General features: G+C 41.0%; 1 protein-coding gene across 1 annotated transcript in view; it reads left to right on the top strand.

Moving 5' to 3' along the window:
• LOC126176830 (exportin-5) overlaps positions 1 to 24,675 on the top strand; it is a 189,116-nt gene that overhangs the window by 5,659 nt on the left and 158,782 nt on the right. Inside the window, exon 2 of the mRNA XM_049924013.1 lies at positions 15,542 to 15,831. Coding sequence (XP_049779970.1) covers positions 15,547 to 15,831 — 285 coding nt within the window. The 5' untranslated portion in view covers positions 15,542 to 15,546. The remainder of the gene's footprint in view (positions 1 to 15,541; positions 15,832 to 24,675) is intronic.

Raw genomic sequence — 24,675 nt, 5'->3', positions numbered from 1 at the left:
AAATAATATGGTACACCACAATTTGTTGAGTAAATCTGCAGTAGACTACAAAATATGTGACTAGAACACAAAGAGAACACTCACAGATGTGGAGGCAATGCTTTCTGAATCCATAGATAGCAGTTGCCCTATTTTAGTAGTAATGGTTAGAGGTGTTAAAGAGTAAAAGGGTACAGAAAGGTGGGAAAGAAGATTAAGAGTGTGGAAGTTGAAAGAACAGAAATGCAAAGAAGAATTTTGGAAAATAGTGAAGAACAATGTACCAATAAAAGAAGAGTGTCATTAAAGTCTGAAGAATGAGGCAAGTTCAAAACAGCAATGGTGGAAACAGCAGAACAAGTGCACAGAAGAACCAGTGATAAGAAAAGGTGAAAAGAAACACACTGGTGGAATGGTAGAGCAAGAGAGGAAGTTGCAAAGAGAAACAAAGCATTCAGCATACAGTTTCAGGAGAAAACAGAGGTGATGAGGCCTGCCAGCACTGTTCACATGGAGTGGATCTGTCAGGTTATGAGAATAGTATGGAAAGAAAGGAGAGACTAGAGAAAGGGAATCATAGAGCCAGTCTCTAAGAAATATTGCAGGAAAATGTATTAAAATTATAGGGGAGTTGCTTTGATGTCATGCTGCTGAGGTATTTGAAAAGATTCTGGGAAAGAGTGTATTGAAGGTAGTAGTACAGGTGTACCGAGAGAGGAACGAGATGGTTTTAGACCAGGAAGGTTGGCAGTGAATCTAATTTTTAGTGTAAGGCAGCTCCAAAGAGAGAGACTGCGAATATGGTAAGGAATTAGTAATGATGTTTCTGGACATTGAGAAGGTGTATGATAGTGCGAAAAGAAGCAAGATCTCAGAAACCCTTCATAAAAGGGTAATTGGGAGGCAGACTATAAGAAAAATAGCTTAGGAAGTGTATTGAGGAAGTGTGAATTGTGTGAAAGTGGGAGGATAGAATACAGACTTGCGTGAACAGAAAAATTTTTTGGAGGAAGGTAGTGCACTATACTCTTTACTTTTCATTGCTATTGTGGATGAGATATGACAGGACTGGCAGTGCAAATAGAAGATAAAGTATCAAAGCAGTGATGTTTGCAGTTGATTTAATGATGTCGCAGAAATATAGAAGGAGAGCTGCAAGAAAAGCCAAATTTGTGGAAGTTGCGGTATGGTACGATTGAAGTTAGCCTAAATGCAAAGAAGTGTGGAGTGATGATAACAGTAAGGAATAAGAGAGTAGCAGTGGTTGTAAGTATAAGAAGGCAAGCACTAAAGATAGTGGAATGTTTCAAATACCTGTGGAGCATAATAGAAGACAATGAAAGAAATAATGATGATGAGATTACTGAAATGGGAAGACGATGGAACAAGGACATACCACCCAAAAGCAAACAGTTGTTATTCCGAGCATATTATGCTTCACTGCTAACATATACATCAGAAATGTGGGTAATGAAGAAAAGGCTTGAGCAAGATATAGGCTGATGAGATGAAGTTTCGAAGAAGCAGAACAGGACTTACTAAAATGGATATAGTAAGGAAAGAATTATGGAGAGAACTAGTGAAAGATGAGCCCTTGCAAGAGATCATAGAAAAGACAAGATAATGTGGTAAGAGCATGTTAAAAGACTGAAAGTTGGCAGGATACAGACAGGCCCACGAAATAACTATAGGAGGCAAGAGACATAGAGGAAGATAGTCATAGATGGATTGTTGGGAAGATGATGATATCGTCGTCATCATCATCATCATCATCATCATAAGTGGGAAGTCATTAAAAAAAACTTTAGACAACTACAGTTATCATATTACCCTCACCATGAAATGGGATATGTAAAAAAATAACCAGGACAATAATGATCCAGAAATGCTGTCCAGTTATAAACAGTACTGTAACATATTAAGAAAAGTTTATGCACATCTTGTCTGAAATTTATAGACATCACAATGAAATAAAGTCAATATGAAATATTGTTAAAAGAAACATGGGCAAAGAAGCCATGCTATAGAATATGACATTATTGCAGGCAAAGGGAATGGGAGCATTTTGAAAGACTGTTGCTGCACGGTAGACATTTTTAATTAAACAATGCAAACTCCAGGCAGGAATATAAAAAATATTAGGAAAAGGATAGATTGCTTCTCACCATAAAGGTGTCACATTGAACTGCAATCAACTACAATGAAAAGGCTGTCACACATTTAGCTTTTGGCCAAAGCCTTCTTCAGAAAGGAACACACACACACACACACACACACACACACACACACAAGCACACTTCACACACACGACAACCATCTCCGCCAGCTCGAGCCAGAGTGCAACAGTCATGCTGAGTGGCAGTCTGTAGTGGGGCGGGGAAAGGGAAAGACAGGCAGACACATTGACAAAAGGCATCACACAAAGAGGGAGGGAGGAGGTGACGGGGCAGAGTGGGTGGAGGGTGTGGGGACTGTAGGTTACTGTAGATTGAAAGCGGATTATTTCAGGAGCAGAGAATGTGTTGCAAGGATAACTCCCATCTTCGCAGTTCAGAAAAGCTGGTGGTGAAGGGGAAGAGTCAGCTGGTTGGTAATCTCACCAGTTTAAAGTTTGAGCAATGAATGCAGCAGGCTTGGTTTACAATATGGCTGCTTTCATAGGCGGCCTAGCCTTTGATGGGGTAGGATAAACCTGTGACATGACTGGATTAGGAAGTGCTGGTGGGTGGATTGGGCAGGTCTTGCACCTGGGTCTTCCACAGGGATACAATCCTTGTGACAAGTGATTGGGACTGGCATAGGATGGACTAAGATGTTGTGGCAGTTGGTTGTGCGAGGAGCAACACTTTAGGAGGGGTGGGAAGAATCTTGCATAGGATGACCCTGATTTCAGGGCATGATGATAGGTAATCAAAGCTCTGACGAAGGATTTGGTTCAGCTGTCCCAGTCCGGGGCGGTATTGAGTGACGAACATGGCACTCCATTGTAGCTGGTTCTTGTGGGTGGTAGAAGGGTAGGGGGCATGTGGGGAAATTGCACGAGAGATCTGTTTGCTGCCTAGGTCTGGCGGTTAGCACCTGCCTGAGAAGGCCCTGGGGAGTCCTCTAACATACTGGGCAATAGAGATCTTGCCACTGCAAATGTGCCATCCCCTGGTGGCCATGTTGTGTAGCAGGTATTTTTTGGTGTCAAAGGGACAGCAGCTGTTGAAACGCAGGTACCATTGGTGGTTGGTACATAGTGACAGCTGCCTTCCCTTCCACACAAAAAAATCCCTCCCAAACAGTCTACCCTGTGCGGGTCCAGGGGTTAGAATAGGCCTGAGGTATCCCTGCCTGTTGTAAGAGGTGATTGAAAGGAGTTTCCCACTTTTCCCTCCCAAACAGTCTACCCCGTGCGGGTCCAGGGGTTAGAATAGGCCTGAGGTATCCGTGCCTGTCGTAAGAGGTGATTGAAAGGAGTTTCCCACTTTTTGGCCCTATAAGATCAGGTCCCATTTTATGGTTTGACCTGCCACTTTCCAAATTCTACAGAAGTGCGGGCCATATGGAGAAGGACGCCTTACATAGTACACAAGTTACCCATAGTGTCCTTAGATTCAGTCTCCTGAACCTCTTGTCATGGCTTTGCATCTGTACCTGCAATTCAACTATTTGGCCGAGGATGCTTTCCGGGGTTTGTCATCTTCTTCCGTTGTCTCCTGCCCTCTTTCACATCCATGACAACATTGGATTTCTCTGCACTCAATATCCAGCATGGTAGCCAGTCCATTGTGGTGGGGCCGTCATGTACCCATTGGGTGGTAGCCCCCTGACAACACAGGGATTGCACTGCTGATGCCTGAGCTGTAACCTCCCCACATATGCTAAGGAGTAGATGCCTCTCTTCCTGGGGCATCAGGATTCTTGGCAACAGCCATCATGACAAGTGGCCTTTGCTGTGGCTGGGTAGCACCCATGGGGAGAGCCCCTGATCGGAGTGGGTGGCATCAGGGCGAATGACCTACAATGAAGCGGACTATGTCATCTCTTGTTGGTGACCGTATGGTGCCAGCAGTCTCTAAGAAGGTAAAGATCGAGTACAATGCTGAAGGTATGAGCCTAAATCGTTTCCCTCCTTCGCAACACCATGGGAGGAACATAGGGCTACTGAAAGCAGAGAGCCATATTCGCATTGGTATTTAGTCTGTAGCAGAATGGACGGGGACTCCTTTCTACTTATGAAGCCTCAGTTTTTTGTTGAACATCTTGAGGATAAGTTTGGGGAAGTGACAGTGCTGTCATAGATAAGAAGTGGTGCAATCTTGATTCAGACAGCATCCCCAGCCCAATCCCGGGCTTTACTTGCTTGTGACCAGCTGGGTGATACTCCAGTTTCCGTCACTCCCCATAAAGTCCTCAACATGGTCCAGGGGATTATTTTCCACCACGACTTCCTCTTGCAGTCTGACAACAAGCTCCACGCCAATCTAGAACAGCAGGGTGTTCATTGCATCTGGCGCGTTTATAGGGGACCCAAAGACAACAGGGTTGCTACCGGTGCCTTCATCTTGGCCTTTGAGGGTGATACATTGCCTGAAAAGGTCAAGGTGAAGGTTTACTGCTGTGATGTTAAACCATACGTCCCTCCCCATATGCGGTGCTTTAAGTGTTGGAAATTCAAGTATATGTCTTCCCACAGCACTTCCAGCGCCTTATGTCGAGATTGCGGACGTCCACTGCATCCAGATACTGTGTGTGTGCCTCCTCCCACTTGTATCAACTGTAGAGAGCAGCACTCCCCCTGTACGCCAGACTGCACAGTACTCCAAAATGAGCAGAAAATCATAGAGTACAAGCCCCCGGACAGGTTGACTTACCAAGAGGCTAAATGTAAATTTGAAAGATTACACCCTGTCCGGTTGACGTCCACATATGCTGCACCTACATTACTATCGCCGTTACAAGTACCAGTTGTACCACACTGTGGCCATGAACAGTGGTCCCTCTGGGCCTCCAGAATACATTTGCCCCCTTGGTGGTAGGGGGAAAATCTCCTTCCGTCGCTCCCAAAGTACCTACTTCGGGAGCAAGGCCCCACCAAGGCGTTTGCTAGCTGATCAAAAGAAGGAAGCAGTAATGTTGGGAGAGGTATTTCTCGACCATTGAGTGCCATACGTCACCTTCCCAAGTCTGGACGAAGGTCAGATGTGTTTGTGGATACCAGACCCGACAGGTGTCACTGGCATGAACATCAATGACATGCTATCTACCGACGCAAACGCAATTGCTGAGCACTGTGCTCGAGCCTCCGCATCAAAGAATTATCACCCAGCATTTTGCACCCTCAAGCGGCGGTTGGAAAGCAAAGTGCTCTCATTCACTGAATGTCACAGTGAACCCTATAGTGCTCCATTTACAGAGTGGGAGCTCCTCAGAATCCTTGCACATTGCCCCGACACAGCTCCTGGGCCAGATCGGATCCACAGTCAGATGCTCAAACATCTCTCATCCGACTACAAGCAACATCTCGTCATCTTCAACGGGATCTGGTGTGATGGTGTCTTTCCATCACAATGATGAGAGAGCACTATCATTCCAGTGCTGAAACCCGGCAAATACCCGCTTGATGTGGATAGCTATCAGCCCATCAGCCTCACCAACATTCTTTGTAAGCTGTTAGAAAATATGGTAAGTCGGCAGTTGTGCTGGGGTCCTGGAGTTGCGTGGCGTACTGGCTACGTGCCAGGGCGGTTTCTGCCGTGGTCGCTCTACTACAGATAATCTAGTTTCCCTCGAGTCTGCTGTCTGAACAGCCTTTTCCAGATGCCAACACCTGGTTGCTGTATTTTTTTTAATTACAAAAAGCTTACATGACATGGTGACATCATGTCCTGCCACATTATATGAGTGGGGTCTGTGGGGCCCGCACCCGATTTTTATCCAAAATTTCCTGTTGTTCCGTACTTTCCGTGCACAAGTTGGTGCCTCTCATAGTTCCCCCATATCCAGGAGAAGGGGTCCCACTGGGCTCTGTATTGAGTGTATCTCTATTTTTAGTATCTAGCAGCAGCTAACGGGCCATCCTTCTCAACTTCTCAGTATTGGAGACAACTTCTGCATTTCATACTGCTCCTACAGAGTGGTGCCTACAGGGAGCCTTCCATAAAGTGCAGTCATGAGCTCTAGCCCACGGCTTCAAGTTTTCAGTTGCATAATCGTGTATCATGCACTTCTGTCGGTGTCGTACCATTCATCCAGAACCAGAACTTTACCTTAATGATGATCTACTCACTGTAGTGGAGACATATCAATTCTTAGGATTTGTTTTCAACGCCCGATTGACATGGCTTCCTCATCTTCGTCAGCTGAAGAGGAAGTGCTGGCAGCACCTCAGTGCCCTGTGCTGCCTGAGCAACACCAATTGTGGTCCAGATCGCTCTACACTGCTGCTGCTCTACAGAGCCCTTGTTCAATCCCACATTGACTATGGGAGTCTGATTTATGGTTTGTCAGCACCCTCAGCGTTGCATTTTTCGACCCAGTGCACCACTGTGGCGTTAGACTGGCAACGGTAGCTTTTAGGACAAGTCTGGTGACCAGCGTCCTGGTGGAGACCAGAGTCCCTCCATTGAAGGTTAGGCGTGCACAACTGCTCGCCAGTTACATTGCGCACACTTGTAGTTCACCTGAGCATCCGAATTATTGTCTCCTTTTCTCACCCATAGCGGTTCATCTCCTGCATCAGAGGCCCAGGTCAGGGCTTATGATTGCAGTTTACATCCGATCTTGTCTGTCTGTACTGGAGTCCTTGCCTTTACCACCTATTCTAGAGGTCCATTCACGTACACCTAAATGGTGTACACATAGGCCAAAGCTTCACCTGGACCTTTCACATGGTCCTAAGGATTCAATTAACGCTGCAGCTCTCCGCTGTAACTTCCTCTCGATTCTTGAGATGTACCGGGACCATGAAGTGGTTTACACTGACGGCTTGATTGCTGATGGTCATGTTGGCTTCACATATGTTCATGGAGGACATATTGAACAGCACTCCTTTCCATATGGCTGCAGTGTTTTCACTGAAGAGCTGGCAGCCATTTCTCGTGCTCTTGAGCACATCCGTTGATGCCCTGGCGAGTCGTTTCTTCTCTGTACTGACTCCTTGAGCAGTCTACAGCTATCGACCAGTACTAACCCTGCCATCCTTTGGTAGCGTCCATCCAGGAGTCCATCTATGCCCTGGAACGGTCCAGTCATTCCGTGGTGTTTGCTTGGACCCCAGGCCACGTCGGAATCCCAGAGATGAACTTGCTGACCGGTTGGCCAAACAGGCTACATGGATACCACTTCTGGAGAATGGCATCCTCGTAACTGACCTGCAATCATTATTATGCCACACAGTTTTTCAGGTTTGGGAGATGGAATGGCATAATCTCAGTACGCACAACAAATTGCATGCCGTTAAGGAGATTATGAATGTGTGGAAGTCCTACATGCGGGCCTCATGCAGGGTCTCTGTGGTTCTCTGCCGGCTCTGCATTGGCCATATGTGGCTAACACGTGGCTACCTCCTCCATCTCGAGGACCCACATAGGTGTCACTGTGGCTTGCATATGATTGTCGTCCACATCTTGCTGGACTGCCTACTTTTAGCCCCTCTGCGGCAGATTTTTAACCTTCACAGCACCCTACCTTCGGTGTTGCGCAACAATGCCCAACAGCAGATTTAGTTTTACGTTTTATTCGTGAGGTGGGTTTTTATCGTACCATCTAACAGTGGGCATTTAGCCTTCTCTCCAAGGCCGCCACCCTCCCTCCGTTTTAACTCTGTTGCACTTTCTTTGCGTTTGTTTGTCTTGGTGGTTGTCTTTTCCCTACATGTGTTCATCTTGTCTTGTCTGTTTGGGGAGGACATTTTAATGTGTTGCAGAGTGGCTGGCTCATCTTTTTTTATTATTGTGATCAACCAGCCCAGACCATGTTCTCTAGGGTTTTAATACCTTCTTCTACTTTTCCTTGTTGTGTGTTTTCCCTGTTTCCTGTTTGTTCCATTCGTTTTCTTTTTAGGTGTGGTTCCTCATTTTTTCCCCCTTTTACTTTCCCGAATGTATTTTGAGTGTTTTTGTACCTTGAGTCTTTTTTGCGTCAGGAAAAATGGAATGATGACCCTCTGGTTTGGTCCCTTTATACCCCAAACCAACCAACCATCCCAAACAGTCTGACCACCCGGGGACAGCATCTGTAGTGACAAGGAGTCCTTGCCCATTAAGCTGCTGGTGTCACCAAGGCCTCCACAGATAGGCACTATTCCCTAGACATAGTTCACAGATAGATCTGCTGTGCCATTTCCCCTATCATCCCACCACCTCCAAGAACCAGCTACAAAGGAGTGGCACCTTTTGTCACCTAGTACCACCATGGTCTGGATCAGCTGAACCACAACTTTCATCAGGGCCTTGATTACCTATCATCATGTCCTGAAATTAGGGCCATCCTATACCTGGATCATTCCTACTCCTCCTAAAGTGGTATTCTGTCCCCTACCCAACCTTTACAACATTCTAATTCATCCCTTTGCCACTCCCAATCCCACCCCTTTGTCATAGGGATGATATCCCTGTGGAAGCCCCAGATGCGTGACCTGCCCAATCCACCTCCCGAATACTTACTATTCTAGTCCTGTCCCATCTACCCCATCAAAGGCTGGGCCACCCTTGAAAGCAGTGATGGGAGTGTACCAGTGCTGCTGCAGTCATTGCACAGCGTTCAATATTGGTCCACCCCTTCTGTCCAAATTACGTGTTGGCCACTGCCAATTCACCTGCCCATCTTTCTCCTTTCCCGCTCCTCCGCTTTTCTGCCCCCCCCCACCCCCCCCCACCCCCCCACCCCCCCACCCCCAAGCCTTCCGAGGCTGCACCTGACAGCCTTGTCATGGCACCATCCAGTCCCTGCATGCTCTGCCAGATGGCACTCTTCTCTCCCCCTGCCTATACCCTGCTATCCCACTCCCTTTCGTACCCCACTCCATACCGCTGCTCAGCGTGACTGTTGCATTCCGGTCCGAGCTGCCAGAGATATCAGTCATGTGTGCATGAGGTGTGCTTGCTTGTGTGAATTGTGTGTGTGTGTGTGTGTGTGTGTGTTTTTCTCCTGAGGAAGGCTATGGCCAAAACCTAAATGCATGACAGTCATTGCATTGTGCTTCTATGCAATTCAGTGTCATCTTTATGGTAAGTAACAAACTATCCTCTTCCTAATACACTAGACTCTCGCTAATCTGGCCTTCAGTAGTCTGTCCTCTTGGTAATCTGGCGTGCATTGAAAAACACTTGCACAATGAATTATCGTGCGCGGTTTATGTCTGCTAAAAGAAAACTCGTTATGCCAGACCTCATGTAGAAAGTCAAAAGTTTAGATAAGTTAAATCAGTGTTCTTCGCAGAAAGCCATTGCTGTCGAGTTCAATGTTGGACGAGTAACTATTTAAGACTTCAAGAAGAAAGAAGAAGGTTTGGGAAAGAGTGAGAATGAAGAACTGGACGTAGCTGTTTATAGATGATTCATGCAACAAAGTGGTAAAGGAATTCCAGTCAGTGGCCTGATTATAAAGGAAAAAGCAGCGGCATTTAACAAACAACTTGGTGGTAGTAACTTGTTTGCAGTGAGCGAAGATTGGCCATCTGGAAAAAACAACTTGGCCTTCGACAGCTGACAGTCACCGGGGAAAGCCGTTCAGCTAACAATAAGGATACTGATGAATTTGTAAGCAAGATACAGAAGATAATAGAGAAAGAAGATTTAACTGCTGATGCCTTGTATATTGCTGATGAAACGGGACTCTTTTACAAGATGCTTCCTTCAAAAACAGTAGCTGCCAAGAACGAGAAGGAAGCACGTGGTCACAAGCAACATGAACAGCGTGTAACATTAATGGCATATTGTAATACAAATGGTACTCACAAACTACCGTTTGTGGTGGTTGCGAAGTCCCAACATCCACGTTGTTTTCAACACACTGACATAAATACTCTACCAGTGCAGTATTGCACTCAGAAGAAAGCACAGGTGGACAGACAAATAATCTCTTGGTGGTTCCATGAAACGTTTGTACCAGCAGTGATAAAAGAGCTAAAGAAGAAAAAGCTTCCACTGAAATCTATCCTTATAATTGACAATGCTCCCGGTCATCCTTCAGATGTTTCTCTAAAGTCCGATGGTGTACATGTATAAGCACTCTTTCTCCCACCTGATGTGACAGCCCTAATTCAGTCCATGGACCAGGGAATTTTGGAATCAATTAAATGTCATTATCGACATTCACTTCTTGTCTCGTTGCTGAACAAAAGTGAAAATGACTCTATCAAGACTATGCTGAAGGCATGGAAAGCAATTAACGTATGTGATGATGTTTTCCAAGCAGCCAAAGCATGGGATAAAGTGGAGAGCGCTACTATAATGAAGAGCTGGAGAAAATTGTGGCCATCCATTGATGCCGAGTTGGATCCAGTAGTGAGTGACAGCAATGAGCTAGTCAATTCGGAATTATCAATTACTTTGTACACTGACATGTTCCACAACCTTCCAGGAAGAGAAGGAATTGATGATGAAGATGTCACGAAGTGGCTGAATGAGGAAAACTGTGATATGGACTAAACTTTAACAGATGAAGAAATTATCAAAAGCATGCAAGAAAGTAATGATGAAAATGATGAAGAAGGGGACACAGGAGAAGAGAGCATGAAGATTTCTCATACTGTTGGTGCTGAAACTGCCAAGGTCTTCCTGGGGTACCTAATGCAACAACCAGATACATGCAGTACTGATGTAATGCTTGTGAAGCGGTTGCGTGATAGAGTTTACCACCATTGCGTGTCATCATTGTGACAGTTAAAAATTTGGGACATGTTTCATAGTGAGTGATACGACACGGTGTACACTTAAGGACTAAGTTTTCTTTGAAAATTAATGTATTTTTGGATTTAATAAACTATATCCTCTGTGTTTTAAAATTGTATCCTTCAGTTTAATAAAGTACAGTACTCCGTATCCCCTGTCTTTTCAAAATAAATAAAAAACAAAATAAGTGATTAAAATAAATTTCAGACACTCAATAATCTGGCACTTCCATTAATCTGACACCCATGTGTGCTAGGAATGGCCAGATTAGTGAAAGTCTAGTGTATTATAGACATTTTTAATTATTACTTTTTAAAAATAGGTGAAAAATTACTGCAAACAGTTCACAATATAAAGCAATACATTACATTGAAAGAAGCAATACAAAGGACATTAAGTGAAATAAAAATCTCACATCCCCCATCTGAAATAAGGAAGGTCATGACTTCTCCAAAAAGTAAAAATTCATAAAGGACGAATAATATCTGTGATTATACGCCGAAAAGAAGCCACTCTATAATATTTAATGTTCTTGGTCACTTACGTAAAAAAAGTCATAGTAGGTTCCTTACTCAGGAAATGAATGCAGGGGAGCAGATCCATGAATTCTGCATTGCTGCTGTTTGCAAAGTCCTAGTAGAGGTGGGTTGTTGCTGCCTTCCTCCAAACTGTTATGAATCGTCGTGTACAAAACTGTGTCATACGGAAGGCTGTGATGAGCGCATGTACTGGGTAGTACTGGGTTTGTGTTGTTATAGATGAAAGGAAGTGAGAGGGTTAAAACTGGTGCTGACATGTAGCCTACTCCTTTTGTGCAGCACCTAGATGGCAGCTGAACTTAATATCACCACCCAGTGGAAGAATTACCATCAACAGTGTTACAGGCCCTCACTTCATGAGACTGTGCGGATATGTTTGGAATTTTATCAAGAACATTGTTGCAAAAACTGATGGTTGAGACCTTTACATCGCCACCTCTGCCCTCCTTACCGGCCAGATAACTGGAACTGGAAAACCACGATTTGGAATAGGTTACCTTGGAGTCAAGCACCTCCTGCTCAGGTGTGCGTTTCCAACCTTGGCTGCGGAGACAGGCAGTTGCTTATGTAATGCATCATTAATTCAGGGTCTTTCCCTAACAGATTAAAATATGCCATTGTTAGTCTTCTCTGTAAGAAGGATGACTCCACAGATGCCAGTACTACTGCACAGTGTCACTCCTTTAATCATTTTCTAAAATTTTTGGGAAAGTAATGTGCTTCAGGATTGTAGCTTTATTCATCTGTAGATCTCTTTTTGCAAGGATATAGGACTTGTTGAAGTATTTAAAAGTTTAGACCAATTTAAAATAAACTAATTCATATATACTGTACATACATTTACAGACTTCTAGTTAGAGACAATCTTTAGATTTACTCCTGGTATACAATACTTTTTTTTACAAATAACTTGTTAAATAATGTTGTGCCACACTGTTCACTCATATCTCACTATCAGCCACTGCAAACACTATACACACATTGTGATGGAAATATATTGGATCTAATGGCAACAAATAGACCTGATTTCTTTCAGGATTTTCATACCAAAACTGGTGTCAGTAACCATTATGCTGTTGTGGCAACAATGATTACCAGAGTATGAAGGAAAACTAAAACAAGCAGTAAGATATATATGGTCAGTAAACTAGATAAAAAATCAGTAGTGTCATATCTCAATGAGGAACTTAAAACTTTCAGCACAGGGCAGAAGCATGTAGAAACTATGACTGAAGTTTAAAAGTATAGTTGATCATGCAATGGATAGATATGTACCCAGTAGAACAGTTCATAATAGAAGGGAACCTCCATGGTATACAGTTGCTATAAAAAACTTCTAAGAAACAGAGCCTACAACATAATAGGTGTAAAACAAAGTATAGGACTATAGATAGAGAGATGCTGAATGAAACCCGTTTGGCTTCAAGAGAACAAAGTGTGATGCCATCAGTGACTGCTGTAGCAGAATATTGTCTAACGATATTTCACAAAACCCAAAGAAATTTTTAGTTGTATGTAAAGACCGTTAAGGGCACCAAAGTGAGTGTCCAGTCTCTAGTGAATGAGACAGGATCTGAAATGGAAGGTAGCAAAGCAGAAGCTCAAATACTTAACTCTGTTTTATAGTGTTCCTTGACAAAGGAAAACCCAGGAGAATTGCCACTGAAAAGATGAATGAAATAAGTATTAGTGCGCGCGCACACACACACACACACACACACACATACACACACAGTGCATCTTTCGCACGCACGACCTCTGTTTCTGCCTGCAGACACAAAGCAAGTGCATCTTTCGCACGCATGACCGCTGTTTCTGCCTGCTCCGGCAAGAATGCTGGCTGGGGTTAGAAGTCATGTGTGGGAGGTGTGCTTGCTTGTGTGAATTTTTGTGTGTGTTCTTTTCTAAAGAAGCTTTGACCGAAAGCTCAGTGTGTAACAGTCTTTGTGTTGTGCCTGTCTGCAACTTGAGCATGCCATCTTTGCAGTGAGTAACAGTCTGTTTTTATTTATTTATTTATTTATTTATTTTTTCATAGTATTGTTGACATTCCAACCTGGACTTTCCATTGTTTCACTATTATCTTGTGTCATCTGCAGACATGATCTTGGCTGCTGGTGAGGGATTTGTGTGTGTGTGTGTGTGTGTGTGTGTGTGTGTGTGTGTGTGTGTGTGTGTGTCATTTATGTAAATAAGGAACAGAAGGGGTCCTAACACATTATCGGGGTACACCTGTTTCAACTATCCTTGCATCAGATACTAATCTGATTTTATGGTCAGAATGAACAGATGTGAGCTCCACAATGTGTTATCTATTTTACTAGTATGATGGAAACCACTTGTTTTCTATTCCTTTTATCCCCATTGCTTCCAGCTTACACAAAAGAATTTCATGTCTAACAGTATTGAAAGCTTGAGAAAGATCCAAATTAACTCCCACAGCATTGTTGTTGTTATCCAAGATTGTTATTATTTCATTGGTGTAAGCCAGTATCGCTACTTCTGTACTTCTGCCTGTTGAAGGCCATACTGATTATTGTTCAGTAGACTGCGGTCATTTAAGTACTTGGTGATTAATTGTTTCATTAATCTTTCATTAATCTCTCAATGATAAAACATTACCAGTTGGAATCTTCTTTGACTTAGTGCTGCTATTTTTTATGGTATACATAGTTCAGCAGCGGCTTACTTCTTATTAAAACAGAATGCAAAAATTTAACATATGCTGTTTGAGTCATAAAAAGAGGGACACCATGTGTGGAGAGAAATTACAGTGGGAGTCCCACTATTGTTCTTACTTTATGTTAATGATCTGCTATTTTATTTGAATCAGGAGGCAACATTTGTTCTGTTTGCAGATGATACAAGCATTGTTTTGAACCCAAACAAAGAAGCACCAACAACAGAAATAGCAAATTATGTTTATGTGAAACTTACTCGTTGGTTTTGCACAAATGGGCCAGCTGTCGACTTTGAAAAGTTGCAGTGCCTCTAGTTTTGGGCCATCAAAATGACCCCATTCTCTCATTAACATAGTAGACCAACAAGGAATAATAAGCAGGATAGAAAGTTCCAAGCGCTTCAGTGTGCATATTCGTGAAAACCTACACTGGAAAAACCAAATAGTGCTCTTGCTAAAATGTTTAGATTTGGCTACTTTTACCATAAAAATAATTGTCATACATGGAGATGTGCAAGTCGGTAAGTTAACGTATTGTGCATAGAATGTAATCTTCTCTGTGACTCGGAGTGAAAATGTCATTCTGGAAATAATCCCACAGGCTGTGACTAAGGCATGTCTCTTCAAAATCCTTTCTTCCAGGAGTGCTAGTCAAGGATGCGGGGCAGGGATTCCCAGTGAAACTTTTGCACCTTAGTGGAAACAACCTTGGCAACGTGTGGGCCCTTGCGTGTGCTCCATACAGTCTCAGTCCCTCCGCATGGTACTTGCTTCGTACTGAGTGGTAGACATCTGAGCGCAAACATTGTCCCTTAGGCAATAGCAAACATTTTTCCTTGAAGTCATTGACCATCTTGCCTCACAGTGGTATAAATGTATTAACAGTTGTGATGATACTTTTGGAATAATAAAAGTTGATTTACCTTTTTTCCATCAGTCTCATTTTCATTCGATAGCCCCTTATATTTTGTAAGCAACTGAAACCGAAGTTGCTTCTTCTAACATAACCAAATTAAGCACTTGGGAAACGTAAAAATTCCTTTGTAGTTACATTTTGTTCTTGCCAGTCAACATAAAAAAGTAAGGTATTAAAGCAAAAGACAACATACTCTGCTCTGCCCAGTATGCTTTGCTTCCTGTTGATGATTTTCATGTAAGATGAGAAGTAATTTTTCATTCTTTGAATATTATCTCTTTGTTACTGTATTTAACACATATTCTTCTTAATAATCATATACTTTTTTATATATGCCATTTAAAGTGTTGTCTGTAAGTGCTCACCATTCCTTGGTCATTCAGTTAAGGCAGTCGATTATACTAGTGCAATTAGAATTAACAAATTGGTATAGTTCTTGTGAAACTTTTTCTAGTTAAATGCAGTCTCTATTGGCTTTTTTGAGATTACTTTTGGTTTCTTTGTTTACATTTTGTGTCGGTTTTAATGTCTGCATTGTTTCTTGTAGGGAGAATGGAAGGTCCTGAAAGAGCTGATGTCTCAGCGATGGCTACTGATCTGGCACGTCTTGTGGAACTCATGATGGACCCAAGCGTGCCTCAGGTGCAGAGGCTCGATGCATACACGACCTGTGAACAGTTTAAGGAAACATCACCGCTGTGTGCACAGTGTGGATTTTACCTGGCCCGAAACACAGAAGTTTCTCATATTGTGCGTCACTTTGGATTACAGCTAATGGAACACTGTGTGAAGTACCGATGGAACCAGATATCACAACAGGAAAAACTTTTTATTAAGGTAATCACAAACCAGAAATTTGTAGTAATTGCAAATTTGGAGCACTCTGCATAACAGTTGAATAATAATAGTAATAGTAATAATCTCTGTGTGTATGTGTTATTTCCTGGTACTTTTTACAAAAACGTATTCATAGAAGGCAACGTTGTTACATTTAACATAGAGATGAGGTAAAGAATAGGACTACGGAAGGCATCATATAGAGGGAAAGAGCACTAAACATTAGGAATCATGCATACTTATCAATACTGTGTGAACTACTCTATTTATGTGCAGATGATAAAAGCCTTCATTAAAATCACTTGAATGTAGGATAAAGCAGTACTTTTTCAACAGGGGCTTAGGTTTATTTAGAGATTCAACCAGCACATTTTCCGACATTTGCACCCGATTGGTCTTCTCCAGTGTTCCTGTTGCATGCAGTTGGTTGAAGGAGACCTTGTGGAGTAATTAGCCAGTATCAATTGCATGGCTTTTAAGCTTTGTGCATGTATACAAAAAATAATCAATCTCACTGCTACTATGGTAGTGTATGTTAGAGTGTCTGTGTGTGTACTTTTACTAGAAAAAGAGCAAGAGCTTGAAAGCTAGTGTGAATGCTGTTTTCTGTTACGTTTTTCTGTGAGGTACACACTGGTCAGATGTAGGTGAATGGTTGCCTTTCCCATATTTTAAATATAATTTCTTTACTTTTGGTGTGAGAATCTTGGAAGCACTGAACAGCACAATGACCAATATTGTGGTCCTTGCACCACCATCTACTCTCCTTCCTGCTGCACTTGCCTGTCTCCTGTTTATCCATCTGTGTGAACAGACTTTGCTGTGGCAAGTTGTATTGGTCTTGTTTAAAGTAGTTCACTCATATGCAAAATAATACTGAAAAGCAGTAAATTTCATATGACTTCATTGCATACGACTTTTGCCCTACACAGTTCTTCTTTAGATTTCTGTTTGTCGCAGTTGTATTACCAGAATACCAAATTGTTTCACATTTGATGTCTCAAATTGTGCAGATATTAAAGAAATGAGAAAAATAATAAAACTCTTCGCTGATGTCGTAAAAATGTTAGGCAACACCCTCTTCGTCCTGTAACATTTTTGTAGCTGCTCATCTAACCCCAACAAATCTTGCTCACTTAATATAAGAATTACCCACAGAACCAGATACTATTGACAATGACTGAGTGTCTGTCCCGTTGTCAGAACAGAAGGAAGAATATTCATGGAAGAAACAAAATAATAATGAAATTGTTAAAACTTCTTGCAGCACAAAATGCTTATATACACTTGGTAAAATGTGTGCAATTGAAATAGAAGAATTTACTACTTCATTAAAATTATCACTCTCCCGTAACTATAAGTTCCTATAACTATGAGTTTTACAACCAACTATAGGTACAAGAACATGCAATGAGAAATTGCCTTGCTGGTACACTACCTAGTAATTTTTGTTCACCATATCAAGAAAAAATTTTAACAACCATCCAAAGTGGACTAACAAAATTCCATTCTATTTCAGATATTCAGATGATACATTAATTTTATTTGAAGATACAGAAAACGAAATAGACATCTTCCACTCATATTCACTGACATAAAAATATCACATTTACAATTAAACATGAACAGAATTGTAAAATAAATTTTCTAGATTTCGAAATGGACCAAAGCACAAATTCAACATCAACTGAAAATAGGGAACAACAGACTGTATAACACACAACAGCTCTTGTCATCCAAAAGCAAACAGAGAACCATAGTTTTGAATCTGACTAGAGAGGCTAATGAAGTATCCATTGACTAAAGATAACCTAACATCTGAATTAAAGTCAGTAAGAAAAACAGCAAAAAAATTATGGTTACAACCTCATTATAAATGACAAAATGTGTACCAGAAAACTGCATACAGTGTGCCAGAAAACTGCATACAAATCAAAAGAGAATAAAAGAAAGCATTACCTTAACAAGACAAATTACAGCAAACATACACTATCTTTTTGGACATCAGATAAGTCACCTTTTTTTGTGAAGTGAACAATTTTAAATTTCTGAACATTTGAAGCTAGTTGCCAATTTTTGCTCTTAATCAGGAACCGACTGGTTACTTATGCAGCTTTTTTCAGACAGTATTTTATTATAGATAATTGCATCATCTGCAAAAAGTCTGAAGTTAACATAATACTGTACAGCAATTCATCATTATACAACATGAACAGCAAGTGTCCCAACACACTTCCCTGGGGCATAACACATTTTAATTCTACTTTTGTCGATGATTCTCAAAAAAAATACAGGGTTATTCTAAATGATGGACCAATTTTCAAAACTTGTATTTATACAAATACAAATCCAAAACGAACAAGCTTTATACCAACAAAAAGAGGAAGTTTCAAAGTTTTTTTCATAATGTTTGAGATCAATTTAATAAATTTAATACTTTGTAATAATTTGTAATTTTTAGTAATTATTTAATAATTAGAAATGTGTTAAATGTTATAAATGTATGCGAATTGGTGTCTGTTGACTTTTCCACTAAGGTGGAACTTCACTTCATTGCTAAAAATTACACGCTGTAGAAATGTGTCATCCTCCAACTTTGCTGGCACATAACCGCAAAATGCGAGACGCTTCTCTTTGCCATTGGGGTTGAGAGCCTGCACAAGTTGTAATCAGTAGGGCTTGTACAGCAAATGCCTTCTCAGAACTTTCCATACAGTTGATTGGCTTTATTGGTAAACTTAGTGGGACTGCACACAAAACTTCCTTGAATCTCTCAGACATTACCCTGTGATACATGCGGTCTTGCTATACTTTTTCCTTTGCACACACTCCCAGTCTGTTTCAATTGCTTAAACCAACAGCTAATGCTTATGCAAGTTGGTGGTTGAATACTGAATTTGGTACGAAATGCCCACCACACTGCAATTTGCTACTCACTTTTCATGAACTCAGGAATGCAGGAAACCTTGTGCTCCACACTTGTCATCTCTCTCACAACTGACAGCGAAACGGATTGACGGCGCTATTGCCATGCGAACTCTACTGGTCGCTTCTGAAACCATTGCCACTGCCTGCCGAAAACGTTGAAACTTCCTCTTATAATTGGTATATAGTTTGTTCATTTTGGATTTATTCTTGAATACATCATCATTTAGATAACCTTGTAATGTGCTACATTGTCCTTACCAAAAAACTGCAGCCCAGTCACAAATTTCGTTTGGTATCCCATGTACTTTTGTTAATAAGTGTTGCTGTGGTATTGAGTCAAATGGTTTTTGGAAGTCCAGAATCCTGCATCTACCTGACTTCTTTGATCCATGGCTTTCAGGATGTCGTGTGAGAAAATTGCAAGTTGCTTTTAGCCTGACCAATGTTTTTGGAATCCACATTAGTTGGGATAGGGGCAATTAAGCTAAGAATATTTTTTAAGATTCTGCAACGTATTTTCTAATATTCTACAACAGATGGATGTCAGAGACATTGAAAGACAATTTTGAGGATCACTTCTGTCACTCTTCTTGTAGATCTGTCACCCTTATTGTAGATAGGTGTGAACTATGCTTTCTTCAAATTACTGGGGACATTGTTTTGTGTGATCTGTATGGTATGTTATGGTTAAAAAAGGGCAGACTCCAGCACAAATCCTGTATATAAAGTGATTGGGATTACATCATCCCCTGGAGCTTTGTTAACTTTTAACTGTTTTAGCTGAGAGCTACTGACTCTAATATCTGCATCAGTCTTCTTTGCAGTCCTGTGAGAATCAAATTGGGGTAATATTCTTGGTCTTTTCCTTTTTAAAGGAACATATGTAAAATAGAGTTAAGCATTTCTGCCCTTGCTTTGCTAACCTCAATTTCAGTTCCTGTACCATATGTGAGTGCCATGATCCCTTGACACCAACTTCAGGACCACTGATAGTTTTTACATATGAAAAGAATTTCTTCGCGATGTGTGAGAGGTCTTTGAATAACATTCTGCTACAGTAGTTATTGAAGATCTTCAGACATTGCCCTGTTGACAGTAAATTTTCATTTCACTTCTATCTAGCTATGTTTTGTTTTATGCATATTGTGCAATATCCAGTGTTTCTTTAGAAGCTGTTCTACACAATGGACCATGGATGGGCAACTAGAAGTCTGCAGGCCAGATCTGGCCCATGATTAGTTTCAGTCTGACCCACGGAAGAAATTCATGGGGGAGAGAGCGAGGCGCTCACATTGTACTCCCCCTGTGATGCATTTTCAGACATTCACCAGTTTGTTGCTCACATTATTCCAATTTGGCTTCTGCATAATACAGCTCATATATGCTAAATTTAAATGATTTATACTTTTTAACTTTTTAAAATGGACAGAGAAATTATAGATTAATTTGTGAAATGTTATAGAAGCAACCCAGGCCTATGCAATTAGTCTTTTTGACAAATATTTTTAAAAATATATTTGCTGATAGTGCTTGTGGATATTAGCAAAGTTAATTTCAAACACGCCAACGACATGCCTGTGCCCAAAAATTGCTTTCTATTAGGATCTGCTCCATCATGCAGATGGATCCAGATAGGGAAATGGTCACTACCATGAAGGTCATCGTCCTCTGCCCACTGAGCAGTGTGTCCAAGAGCGGGCGAGCAGAAGGAGAGGTCTATGGCTGTAGACGAACCCGTAGCGGTACTAGAATGTGTGGCTTGACCCATATTCAACAGTATAAGATCTGTTGTTTGTAGCATATCCTCAAGTACCTGACCATTGGAGCTAATTGCTTCTAGACTGAGAGTGCCTGTCTTTTTGCTGTATTTTGTTTTTCTATTCTTTCTCGTATTAACATTAGTAAAAAATTCTTGTCCTTTGCAGACATATTGAAACACTTCAGCCATTGAAACTGAAGATAATTTTATAAAGAATTAACGGCAGCCAGTTTCTTTCATAGGTGTTTATTTTTCTACGGTATTTCAAGCTGCCAGGCATCCCATCTTCAGGTGTTCACATTTATTTACGTGTTGTGAATGTTGTTTCTTTACTAAAGGTATTGCACAATTTTGCAACAGAAATTTTAAGACAGTGAATTACTCTATGAACATCAATGTCATGAGCACTATAGTTTTGACTTTTGCTGCTAGGAACACTGCTGATGAGCCAGCCTGTGAGCTTAAGTAAATATGTAAATCAGTCCCACATGGCACCAAAGGGTGCCCACACTTGCCATTGTGGGTCCCTCCTATCACAAACTGTTCTACTAGGTATATATTTATCCAATATAACGGAAAATCCAGGATGGAATGTAAAAATACTATGAGAAGGAAAGTTGCCACTCACCATATAGCGGAGATGTTGAGTCGCAGATAGGCACAACAAAATGATTTTCACACTTAAAGCTTTCGGCCAATGGCCTTTGTCAACAATAGACACACAAATGCACACACTCACGCAAATGCAACTCTCACACACGACTGCTGTCTCAGGCAACTGAAACCACACTGCGAGCACGCAAATGCAACTCTCACACACGACTGCAATCTCAGGCAACTGAAACCACAGTGCGAGCAGTGGCAACTTTCCTTCTCATGATATTGTTACATTTATCCAATATAAACTTGAGCCAGAGTTCCTCTAAATGATCCTGCCCAGAGATAAATGTTCCTCTTTCAGATGTGACATGACTGTCTCTTTATCAACTTTTTTGGGTGTGTAAATCTATTTGTATAAGTGCCCTTTTTTACTTTAATAATCATTTTTGCAATAGCTACCTCACAGTCACTGATGCCAGTTTAAATGTGAACACCATCCAAGAAGTAAGATCTATTTATTACCACTAGATCTAATATAATTTCGTCATGGGAAGGCTTCTGAATTATTTGTTTTTTGTAGTTGAGAAGTTTGTAGTTGAGAAGGCATTGAGTGTTGTTTCACAAGATGGCTTACCCACTATTTGTAAAACTGTGGTTACCCTAATCAATTGTTAGATGATTAAAGTCTTCTCCATTTATGACAATATAATCGCAGGGCATAAATAATTGCAAGTTAGGTTTTCTTAAATTTTGTTGTTAAAAATATCACACTTTTTAGTTTTAATTCATTTCGTGTCTTCTGCTACATGAAACTTGCAGACAGTGAACAGCTATGTGTTGTTTACATCCTTGTGTTTTTTATGTCATCCTGCTGCCAGGAAGTTACCTCTACAACTTACTGAAACATAAAGGTTTTACTAATTATTATTTTATTACATTTCAAGAGTGTTGTGCTTTTTAGTTTACTGTAAAAGTAGCATCATGTGTAACAGATGTGGATGTTGTCGGAGGTTAGTTAGTATGGTAGAAACATTTGTATTGGTGTTTCACTTGGTGATTGTAACACGGCAGATCAGGCTTTTCTGTTGAGTTGTAAATTATATAGGTGTGTAAAGAAAATTGTGGAATTAGGAAGGAAGATTTCTGCACTTCAGGAAGTATTAGAAATGGTGTATTTTGAATTAGGTAGGTTGAGGGGCAGAAGAGAAAATGGGAGCTTAGATAATGTGACAAATAATAGAAAAAAAGAAGTCAAGTTCAGAAGTCACATTTCAGATTCCTGTTAGCAATCAGTTTGACTTGTCACCTGAAATAGGAGAAGAGCATGAACCAGTTTTTGAGGAAAGTAGAGTGCAGCAGACTCATAGGAATGACTTGAAAGCTAGACTGGTAGAAAAATCAAGTAGAGGGAAAAGAGTCTTGGTGCTAGGCAGCAGTCATGGGGAGGGAGGGTAGATCAAGTGGTACAAGAAAAGCTAGGTGTAGAACACCAGGTCACAAGCATTGTGAAACCAGGTGTGAGGCTTATCCAGTCGACAGAGAACATAGGGCCTTGCACAAGGAATTTGGTGGAAAGGATAAGGCACTTGTGGTAGGAGGAGATCATGCGGAGTTTGTGGATGTTTTACAGTGCCACGACCAGCTCTGGCTTAGCACAGCTGTTAGCCATGGTAACAAAGAGCTCAACACATAGCTTTTGTTTGGAACAAAGTCTTGTATCTGTGCGTGCCTGTTGCTGCAATTGGGATGTGGATATACACAAATCATGGCCTGCACCTAATAGAAGAGGGGAAGGAAAGATTAGCTGAGCACCTTGCAGAAAGTGTATGGGGCCCACAAGCACAAAAGACGAAATCCCTGTGATTACTTGACTCAAAGGTGCACATTTTTAAGGTTAGAGTTAGGTTACAGACTGACAGTATTGAGATACATTACAGGAGAGCAGATCTGTAATATATGCTGGTGTTTCCAGATAAATAAAATTAGTTTGTTTCATCAGAAAATTATGGGGCTGGAAAGCAAGGTAGATGAGCTTCTTGTTTGCATAGAAGATGTGGAAAATTCTGAAGTGTTAGGTATTCTGTCTCTCTCTGAACACCACGTAGCCACAGGGGTGGGCCGGCCGCGGTGGTCTAGCGGTTCTGGCGCTGCAGTCCGGAACCGCGGGACTGCTACGGTCGCAGGTTCGAATCCTGCCTCGGGCATAGGTGTGTGTGATGTCCTTAGGTTAGTTAGGTTTAAGTAGTTCTAAGTTCTAGGGGACTTATGACCTAAGATGTTGAGTCCCATAGTGCTCAGAGCCATTTGAACCATTTGAACCACAGGGGTGGAGAAGTTAAATTAACATTGAAAAACACTTATCTGATAATTTAACAGTCTAAACATCCCCTCTAGGAATCTTTCAACATATTTATGAGAAATATGTATTATTAAGCTACTTATCAGCAAGAAGAAACAGTTGGTAGTTTGTGGAGGTTACAGTGTAGATTTTGTAAAAGATACGGACATGAAAAATGAACTGGAACCATTATTTGAGCGTTTCAGTCTAATATCAGTAGTCAGTTTCCCAGCTCATGTGCGGCAAGGTAGTAGGACACTTATTGTTAACATTTTTATAGCCAGTGCTCAGACTGAAAGAATTAATGTGCACTCAGTTGCTAATGGACTTCCTGATCATGATGCACAATTATTGGAAATAAACACTACAGTGTCTTGCAGCTCAGGGGCAGGTTCATGCAAAGCAGTGAAGTTTTTTAATGAGAGCAGGGTACAGTGTTTAAGAATAAGTTAAAAGAGGTGGTATGGGATGGTGTCTATATAGAAAAGAGATGCTAATGTCTGTTCAATCTATTCCATAGTAAATTTGTGTCAGTATTTGAAAGTTGCTTTCCTAAAAAGTTACCCCAGAAGACCCATCGAAGAAAAAAGGAAGCTGTGGGTAACTAAGGGATTTAAGATCTCATATGTAAGAGGGGTAGGGAACTTTATATAAAGGTTAGAGTAAGTCAAGAATCAAGATTGCTTGCATACTAAAAAAAGGTACTCTAATATTTCAAGGAAAGTCATTAAAATGTCAAGAGTTATGTATGCCCCATAGGAATATACAGATAGTAAGATTAAAACTACACAAAATATTGTCAAACAGGAGACAGGACAGTCAAACATTGTACAAGATACCATAACAATTAAAATGTATGACAGTATTGTGACTTACAATTCACAAGTTATGAGCACATTGAACAATCACTTTCTAAATGTAGCAGCAAAAATAGAGTTGAATGGTTTGGCTGAACAAGGACGATAATGTGTTAAAATTATCATTCCACTAAACATGAAGCAACTAGAAGTAGAAACCCACATCCTTCAGTGATATTAAAATGATTCTAAAAATTCTAAAAAACAAAATTTTATGTTTTGTTGGCGGAATTTCAACCAGAATTCTGAAAATATTTGTTCCAATTCAATAATAATGTCTTTAGTGATATACATAATACATCACCGGTGCAGGGAGTTTTTCCAAACACGTTAAAGGATGCAATTGTTAAACTGCTTCATAA

Source organism: Schistocerca cancellata, chromosome 3 (assembly GCF_023864275.1).
Source record: "Schistocerca cancellata isolate TAMUIC-IGC-003103 chromosome 3, iqSchCanc2.1, whole genome shotgun sequence".
NCBI lineage: Eukaryota > Metazoa > Arthropoda > Insecta > Orthoptera > Acrididae > Schistocerca > Schistocerca cancellata.
This window is presented reverse-complemented; position numbering and strand designations above follow the sequence as displayed.